The 9,743-nt window shown below is 35.5% G+C and overlaps 1 protein-coding gene across 1 annotated transcript; it reads left to right on the forward strand.

The window, feature by feature from the left end:
* Positions 1-2,817: 2,817 nt before the first annotated feature.
* Positions 2,818-6,442, forward strand: LOC129303507 (probable xyloglucan glycosyltransferase 12). Its single transcript, XM_054942868.1, has 5 exons — positions 2,818-4,218; positions 4,301-4,609; positions 4,726-5,016; positions 5,109-5,222; positions 5,313-6,442. Exons 1-5 carry the CDS (start codon positions 3,445-3,447, stop codon positions 5,934-5,936), a joined length of 2,112 nt encoding a protein of 703 aa, XP_054798843.1. The 5' UTR covers positions 2,818-3,444; the 3' UTR covers positions 5,937-6,442.
* The last annotated feature ends 3,301 nt before the right edge of the window (positions 6,443-9,743 follow it).

Raw genomic sequence — 9,743 nt, forward strand, 5'->3', positions numbered from 1 at the left:
TCGGTTCCCATACGACTGATCCGCATGGACTTCCGTGCTCACTGGCTCTGGTCTCCACATCATCGATCCCTTTACTGATCATCAAGGCGGCGGTTTGTATTGGGTACACTCGCGCACACCGTAACACTTGGTGATCCGCCGCCACGCTGGCCTAACCTTCTGCATTTTTATCTTCCCAAATTGGCCCTCCAGCTATTTCCTCACCTTTTCGCGGTTAAAGGCTTAAAGCTGTCGGCGACATTATTGACCCAAAAAACAAAAATAGCTGTCGGTGGCATCAACTTGACAGCGAACCTTGAGTTCTTATATACTCATACTATTAAAAAATATAAAATATTTTTTTAAAAATTAAATATTTAAAAATTTAAAATTTTTAATCTTTTACGATATAATCATTATCTATTTTTAAAAATATCTTTATTAATAATAATTTTATATTTATTTTAAAATATTTAATAAAGATAAATATAAAAAGATATGATTAGTTGAAAAATAAATAATTATTTTATTAAAATATAAAATTTAATTAAAAATATTTTAAATTTTTTAATGAAGGAAGTAACTCATCTAATTTTTGTGATAGAATATTTTTTACTGTTTCACAATTTTTTAAAAAATTAATTTTTTAATATTATAAAATAAGATATATTTTTTTATTTTTATTTTTAAATCACAATATAATTATATTAAATTCTTATATGCTAATTAATAAATCATAAAATTGCAAAAATAATATAATTCTTATAAAATGTTATATATTTATGATTAAAAATTACTTTTAAAAAATATCCATCAAAAGGAATACATGTCTAAATTGTTCGTCGCCAATATATCCCAGCTTGGTATTGCAGCAGGACGCGAATATTGGGCGCGTGCATTTGTTGATGGCAAGGGAACATTTTAAAATTTTTCCAGACAATAAAATATTATTTTTAATTTTATTTATGAGTCACTGTTAATATTTTTATTTAAATTAAAAAAATAAATTTTTTTTAATTTTTTTAAAAATTTAACAAGTTTTTGATTTTATTCCTAATAGATATATATATATATTTTAAAATAAAATACTCTAATGTTTAGTGAGGTTCTTAACATTTGATAGAAATAACATGGTAGATGTGAATATAATAATTATTAAAATACCTTATAATAAATAGGAGTAAAATAAACACAATCTCTTTACCTTATAAATAAAATTATGACTAAATTATGATTTATAAGATAATTTAAGTTTTGACCAATGATGGATAATTTGGTTAATATGAAAGTTCTATACAATCAAAATTAATTACTGTAAAATTTATTAATTGAATTGAATTATATTGCTAATTAATTGTGTTATTAATATATTTTAATTTAATTATTAATAAATTTAATAATTAATTTTTTTGTGTGAAATTTTAAAAAATTCTCCCTTCTTCTTTTCTCTTCTCGCTTTGCTATTGAAAAATAAATTTTTTGGGAGATCGGGCGTACTATGCCCAGTTTCAACCTAGATGAGTTGAATCGGAGGGTGGAGTTAGTGGCACCACTTTTACTGTGAGAAGGACCGGTGAGTAGTGGCGGCCTTGGAACGGGTTATACCTTGCTTTTACAGCCCCTTTGTTATGATCAAGACGGCCTGAGGTTCAATTTTCTGGACCTTTTTTATTCCTATGAAGAATTAATTAATTGAAACATAGATATGCTCTAATTATATTGTGTGTGTGTGTGTGTGTGTGTGTGTTTGGCCAACTATAACTTGAAAATTAAAACCAATGACCGTTTTTTGGCGCTTTGCTGTTTATAGTAATAAATTTATAGGTTGTAGATTAAGAGATAGACAATAGATTACCAGCTGTTAATTATTAATTAATAATTTTATCCATCTATATTTATAGTAGTAATGTGATAATGTCTCACAGTTCGGTAAAAAAAAAATGTCTAAAAGTTTTGACAAGTTTATTATAAATTAAATTCTTTTTATCTTATTTATAAATTATTTTTACTATATTTTACCAGAACTAAGAACAATATTAAATTTTATTAAATTTCTTATCAAATTTAATAATTTTTCATTCCTACCCAATAATAAATATAAAAATAATTACTTTTAATAATTTTTTATAGTATTTAATAAAAGTAGAAAGATGAAAATAAATTTTGAAAATAATAATTGCCTTATAAATAAAATTAAAATTAATTTTTTAATCTTTTAAGTGGGGATAACTAGAATATTAGCTTTTTTAAGGCATTATTTAAAATTTAATAATTACGCCTTATTCAATTTTTCTCATTTTCCCTTGGTTGCGCACCCCACGGGGACATACCACAGAACTGGCAAGGCAGGATTGAAGCTGTTCTCCTTCGGTTTCCACCTTTCAGCGCGCGGAAAATCTTTATAATTACGATTTCTTACCATATACAACCCTCCTTTGCAGCATATTACATATTTTTAAGTATATTTTTTAAAATTATTGCATAAATAATATGTAAAAACACTTATACTGTGTAACAACCCCCCCCCCCAAAAAAACCAATATAATGAAACCAAGAAAGTAGAGCAGAAAAGTGGTTAATGATTTTAAAATTTAAAAAGAATTGGTGGAGAGCTAGGACTAGTTGGGAAAAAAGTTGTGTCGCTGGGTGCTTTTTTCTAATTTTATCAGTGGTGGTCTTTTATTACTGATGTATTCTATGATTGTTCTCTTTCCTTCCCAGAATAGATTGAGTTTTACCGGGAAATCTGTGAATTCTTTGGTCGCAACTCGTAATTACAATTACGAGAGATGTTGGTGAAGTCTGGACTTCTCGGAAGATCTTGACTCTTGAGAGCTGAACGTGCTACATGGGTAGTATTCGCGTGGAATTCTCGTTAGACTTTTTTTTAAATAAAAGAAAATGGGAATAGAATTTTTGGAATCAAAATCTAGACGTGTTGAGCTGTTACCCTCTGTTTTAAGTACCTTTCTCCTCCGTTGCTTATTCCTCCCAGTATCTCTTGTTCTTACGCCTCAGACCTCCTTCATTCATCGCGAGCTGTAATTGGATGGGAGCTGTGATGGCCTCGTCCAGCAGGTTGTAATGTTCTTCTTTAGTACTATTTCTCAAACTCTCTAGCCCCTCTTCTTCTCCGTGAAATAGTTCAATTTTAACCTGGCCTCGAATGTCACCGTCGCTCACTGACGCCTTGCCCTGCTGTCTCAACCACGCGTCTGTCACCGCTTCCATTTCCCGCGTTATTTCTCTTTTCTCACAATGAGATCAAAGTTATAGCCTTTTGCTTCACGTTTCTGGTTTTAGGTTCTCTTCCTTTTTTTTTTTGGTGGCATTAAAGCAGTTTACAAGGGGGAAAAATCCAGGAAAAAGTCGTGGGGGAAAGAGAGAGAGCTACTTGGAAACTGCAAATTAGTGCTGTATAAGTTTTTGTAATTTTGAGGTGGGATTCTTAGATCAAACGCAGCAATGGCGCCCTTATTTAATTGGTGGGGGAAAGAGGGCCATCGGGGAACCCCGGTGGTTGTGAAGATGGAGAACCCCAATTGGTCCATGGTTGAGCTCGCGGGTCCTTCAGAGGACGACTTCCTCATTTCCGACCACTTGGGTCGTGCAAGAGACAAAGGCAGAGGTAAAAACGCCAAGCAACTCACTTGGGTTCTTCTCCTCAAAGCTCACAGAGCCGCCGGTTGCTTGACCTCCATTGCCCCCGCATTGTTCGGTCTAGCGTCTGCTGTGAAGCGCCGCGTCGCCTCTGGAAGAACCGACGTCGATGCCGACCACGATGACGAAATCGGCGTTGGCAGGGAAAAGGAAAACCCCACTGTGAAGAGCAGGTTCTATTCTTGTATTAAGGTGTTCCTATGGTTATCTGTGCTTCTGCTACTTTTTGAGGTTACTGCCTACTTTAAGGGTTGGCATTTCGGCGCTCCGCATCTTCAACTGGACTATGCATGGTTGACCTCATTCGGGGTGAAAGATGTTTTCGATTGGCTCTATTCCCGGTGGGTTTTGATTCGTGTAGAGTACATAGCTCCGCCTCTGCAGTTCCTAGCCAATGCGTGCATTGTACTTTTCCTTATTCAGAGTTTGGATAGACTGATTCTTTGTTTGGGCTGCTTCTGGATTCGATTCAAGAAGATCAAACCTGTTCCTAAAGAAGTTGCTGTAGATCTAGAGTCTGGTGAGAAGGGCTTCTTTCCTTTGGTGCTAGTGCAGATCCCCATGTGCAATGAGAGAGAAGTAAGGCATAGTATAAACTCCTTTTAACTCTCGAGTTTCTCTTTTATATTGACCTGATTGGCGAGATTTCTTTTTTGCTCAGGTTTACCATCAGTCAATCGCTGCGGTTTGTAGTTTGGATTGGCCTAAATCCAAGTTACTAATTCAAGTTCTGGATGATTCTGATGACCCGACAACGCAAGTGTTGATCAAAGAGGAGGTCGAAAGATGGCAACAAGAGGGTGCAAACATAGTGTACCGACACCGAGTGCTTAGACAAGGGTACAAGGCCGGGAATCTCAAGTCTGCCATGAATTGTAGCTATGTAAAAGACTACGAGTTCGTTGCTATTTTTGACGCTGATTTTCAGCCCACCCCTGATTTTCTTAAAAGAACTGTTCCTCATTTCAAGGTAAGTAATCAGTTCAGTGTCGCATTACGAGATGACTCCCAAGAAAATTATCGTTTTCAAGTGGCCTAGAAAGATAGTTAGATGCATGTAAAATAATCTACTTGCTGCAACTGCAGGATAACGAGGAATTAGGACTCGTTCAAGCAAGATGGTCATTTGTGAACAAGGATGAAAATTTGCTTACAAGGTTGCAGAACATTAATCTGGCATTCCATTTTGAGGTTGAACAGCAAGTAAATGGTATTTTCATAAATTTCTTTGGGTTCAATGGAACGGCTGGAGTGTGGCGAATTAAGGCTTTGGAGGAAGCTGGTGGGTGGTTGGAGAGGACCACTGTTGAGGACATGGACATAGCTGTCCGAGCTCATCTTCATGGCTGGAAATTTATTTTCCTTAATGACGTGGAGGTGTGCCTCACATTAATTCATACCATCTATATCTTTTATTTTGCAGTGTTCATCAATTCTCAAAACTGATCATTACTCGTTAACGCGTGCAGTGTCAGTGTGAACTTCCAGAATCTTACGAAGCTTATAGGAAACAACAGCACAGATGGCATTCTGGGCCAATGCAACTATTTCGCCTTTGTTTGCCGGACATCATCCGGGCCAAGGTATGCACGTGTCAATTTTAGATAACTACTTTTCTGTAATTCAATTATGGTGCACGCATAGTAATTGTAGTCCCAAATTTATTTTCACAGATAAGCGGGGGGAAGAAATTCAATTTAATATTCCTCTTCTTTCTCCTAAGAAAATTGATATTGCCCTTCTATTCATTTACCCTTTTCTGTATAATTCTACCTATGACAATGTTTGTCCCAGAGGCTGAGCTTCCTGCTTGGGTAGTGTGTTACATCCCAGCAACCATGTCATTTCTCAACATCCTTCCTGCTCCAAAATCCTTCCCCTTTATCGTACCTTACCTTCTTTTTGAGAATACCATGTCGGTGACCAAATTCAATGCCATGATCTCTGGACTATTCCAGTTGGGCAGTGCATACGAGTGGGTTGTGACCAAGAAATCTGGTCGTTCCTCAGAGGGCGATCTTGTTTCACTGGTTCATAAAGAGTCAAAGCATCAGAAAGCAGCATCAGCGCCCGATCTTGAGGAAATACAAAGACAGGAGCAAAAGGCTGCTTCTAAGAAGACCAAGAAGAAGCACAACAGAATATACATGAAGGAGCTTGCCTTGGCTTTCCTGCTACTAACAGCTTCGGTGAGGAGTCTCTTATCTGCCCAGGGAGTCCATTTCTACTTCTTGTTATTCCAAGGGATATCCTTCCTGTTAGTAGGTCTTGACTTGATTGGCGAGCAGGTTGATTGAATCTAAATTGATAGGAAGAGCTTTGTAAAGAACTGTAGATCATTAATTATGAAACCAGTAAACAAAGCATGGACGCTGGACTCGTCCCAGCCGTATAAAAATCTTTCAAAGACAAGTTATTATGGGGAAAATACAGGCAGTGCTCAGGCATGGAGGACCATGCAAGATCCCAATCCCATTCCACTCAATTACGAGATGACATTGTTATACGGTCACAGGAGTGATGACTTCAATTCCATTCGGGAACCAACACACTAGAAGCTGGTGGAAACTCGTTGGTATGTAAGTTTCCTTTTTTTTTTTGCACATTTCTTCGTTGTGCCCCCACTTCGTAAGTTTCTGTCTATTCTTTAGTTAATTGTTGGGATCAATTCTTTTGTAAGAAATATCTGTGGTTCGAAACACGAATTGGGATTTTTGTTGAATTAGTTACAGTAGACGTTGGGAGCAAATTTATCCTGATGGTTCTGAAAATAATTATATAAATGCTTCATTCATTTTTGTCATGTCCAAACGGTAGAAGAGTGGGATCTCATCAGCCATCAGGCAACAAAACATTACCTTGAATGATCCGTGACATAATGTTTGTGATTCAAACGGTCACCAGTCACTTCGAATTTGAAAATTTGCCTTGCGCAGTTCTCCCCTAATCACCTATTTTCGGCGCAACAGGAAATAACCACTAACTAAATTCATAAAACAAATGCCAGAAAAATTAAAGAATGGAAGCTTCTTTCGCTCAGTTTGAAAGAGACTATCTTTAAGTTTAACTAAATCATGTCTGAAGAAAAGTGAAATACAAAAAATCACGAAGGAACTGAACCTGCTTGTATGTATGAGAACTGAAGTAAATGCTGAAGGCTTGGATAGTAGAGTGTTGGAGAATTGGATGGATGTGGGAATACCTGTGAGGGCATTGATGAGTGGGGGGTTTTTACAGCTGTGGCTATTATTGGGATGATAATGGTATGATACCTATGATGCTGATGAGGCAGGAAGCACAAGTGCATGTGGCAGTGTGGGGCCTATCTCCGGACGGCTGGTTGTTGTGTGGTTGCAGCCTGCAGGCCCCATAATCCACCACTATTCCATAATTGATGCTCATTCGCATTCTCACTCTTTTTATTATTGTGATGCTCATTTTTCTGCCTCATATATAATGTTTCCCACCAAAACATCAATTATAAAAATGTAAGGGGCTTAGCAATGGCATCAGCTTTAAATTTAAAGGAAGATATGACAGGTAAAGGGATCTACAATCGAGTGTGTTTGTCCAAAGTTTGATGCTGCTCTTTCTGCTATTTTGTTAATGGTGCAAGCAACAAAATAACTTTTTATATCCTTTTATTATGAAGGCGAGGAGGATGGATGGGGTCGGTCAATTATGGACGGCTCTCCTTAAATGAAAGGGCTAGAATAATAGACTGAGCACCAACCAAACATAACAAGCGAACTGTGCTTGAGGCCTTGAGCACTCTGCTTCTAATTCTATCATGTGCTTTTGTCTTCTATCACAGCACATGGCATTCGTTTTACATACCAGAATTTGGAGCACGCTTCTACGTCTAACACAAGCGATGTAAACACGAGTGAACTTTCAAAAAAAAAAAGAATTCACATTTAACTATAACACACACACACACACACCGCATTTTATAGGCATGTGAAAAAAAAAATTATGAAATGCCACCCGCGCAACTTTTCTTCACATCTCTCTATTCATTTTTCTTTTTATCTTCTCTTCCTTTCCCTTCCGTCTTTGCATAGATTGGGTTAGTTCAAGTATTATCAAGCTTAATTAGATGTAACTATTCTAAAGACATTTTATGCTTTTATACAGATTCAAGTTTGAGGTTTTATGCTTAAGTAGTTATGGCCCCTTTCATTAGGACTAACACTTGTTGGCTGAATGATTTGTATCTTATTTAAGTATTTTTTAAAAAAAATTTGTCATCTTAATCATATTTGATACTTGCAACATGACTTCTAGTTTTCATTCTACATTTATTTAAATAAAATGCTAACTTAAATTTAATATTAAATTCAAATAATTCCTTTTAGATTTTAGAGATTCACGTTTTTAAAAGTCAACCGGATACTTCCATATCCAATGATATTTTGTATAAGGGTGATTGGATTCAGTAATAAAAAATTCAATATCTTTGAAGCAAAATCTCGGGTTCAAGCATTGTAAATTGGGGGAAAAAAAAAACCCCCCTGTTGCGACTTTACTCGGGAGAGTTCCTTTTTTCTCATTTGGGACCTCTGGTTTTAATTTATACCAATCAATAATATATGGTACGAAATGGTTTTTTTTTTTCCCCAGAAAGAAGCAGCAGCTATTAGTTTATGCATGAACAGTGAAGTTATATGCATGAATTGATTACGATCCTTGATTTATTTATTAAGAAATATAAAGTGATTGAGTATTATCTTAACCAATTTTTATTTTAATTAGTGTTGAGTATTTTTCTTGTACGAACCTGAATGTATCTGTCTGAGACGGTATTGAGATATTTTTACAGCGATATATTGTTATTTATAGATATAATTCTAAAGTGTTGGTCAAAATTATGGGCAACGCAAACGTTTTGGAGTGTTTAAAGGGAAATATTGTATTACTTAATAGTTATAATATCCAGAGCTTTTGAGGAGATAATTCAAGGGCAAAAATACCCTTTGATTCAAATTTAATTTAAATGAAAAAAAATCTACTTTATCTTGGTAATGATGATAAAAAAAATGGTTGAGATTAGATTGGAAAAAGGTAACTTGATGATGTTATGTGTGACCATCGAATATTTAACTAATGATGTCAGCTTTAACTTAGTAGTGCGATTGATTTTTTAGTATTTTTTTCCGGTTATAAGGATGCATTATGAATCCCCTCCCTCCCAATTTTTCTTTTTTGTTTGAAGATTGGATACAATCCTAAGCTTGTTAATTTAGAGGCATTTCAATTACTCAGAATAAGAGTACGTTTTCCCTTTACTTTTTCCTTTTTTTTTTTAAAAAAATAGAATTCCCTTTATCTTTTCACTTGAAAAATCAGAATCTAGTATCACAATGTTTAAGTAACAGCTAATTTATCCATTTTCCATGAAAAAGGGAGAGTCTCACCCCCGCGCGCGCACTAACATATTAATATTATATTTGAATCTGAGACCAAAACAAGGGAGATACCACCGTCACTGAGATGGCCAGCTATTTTACCAAAAAATGTAATGAGGAGGAGGATCTAGTCCAATATTAAAACCTTGTTTTAGCAATGGGACTGATAGTGTCTGGAGTTCGATGAATAAGCCCTGCTTGGCAGTCTAATACATGAGCTCTTGGCCTGCTACTATTAGGGTCGTTAAACGCACTCCCATTAAACTTGCATTTTGAGAAAAAAAAATTTCTTTTGGTATAACAAACATTTTGATGGTTTTTTAGCTTTGTTTTAGCAATGGGACTGATAGTGTCTGGAGTTCGATGAACAAGCCCAGCTTGGCAGTCTAATACATGATCTCTTGGCCTGCTGCTATTAGGGTTGTTAAACGCACTCCCATTAAACTTGCATTTTGAGAAATTTTTTTTCTTTTGGTATAACAAACATTTTGATAGTTTTTTTTGTTTTTTGTTTTGATAACATACAATTTGAGAAAATTTTCAAAAACATCCGTCCATGACATGACTACTCCTATGGGTGGAATACCAATTCCGGCTAAGTTGAAATTTCATGAATCAAGTTGGTGCCATTGATGCTCACTGGAAAGTGGACACAACATCTTGCCCTTTTATATTTGTTGCAACATCCATGCAATA

This window comes from Prosopis cineraria, unplaced genomic scaffold, assembly GCF_029017545.1.
Source record: "Prosopis cineraria cultivar Desert tree isolate PC_DT_omini unplaced genomic scaffold, ASM2901754v1 PC2, whole genome shotgun sequence".
Taxonomy (NCBI): Eukaryota; Viridiplantae; Streptophyta; class Magnoliopsida; order Fabales; family Fabaceae; genus Prosopis; species Prosopis cineraria.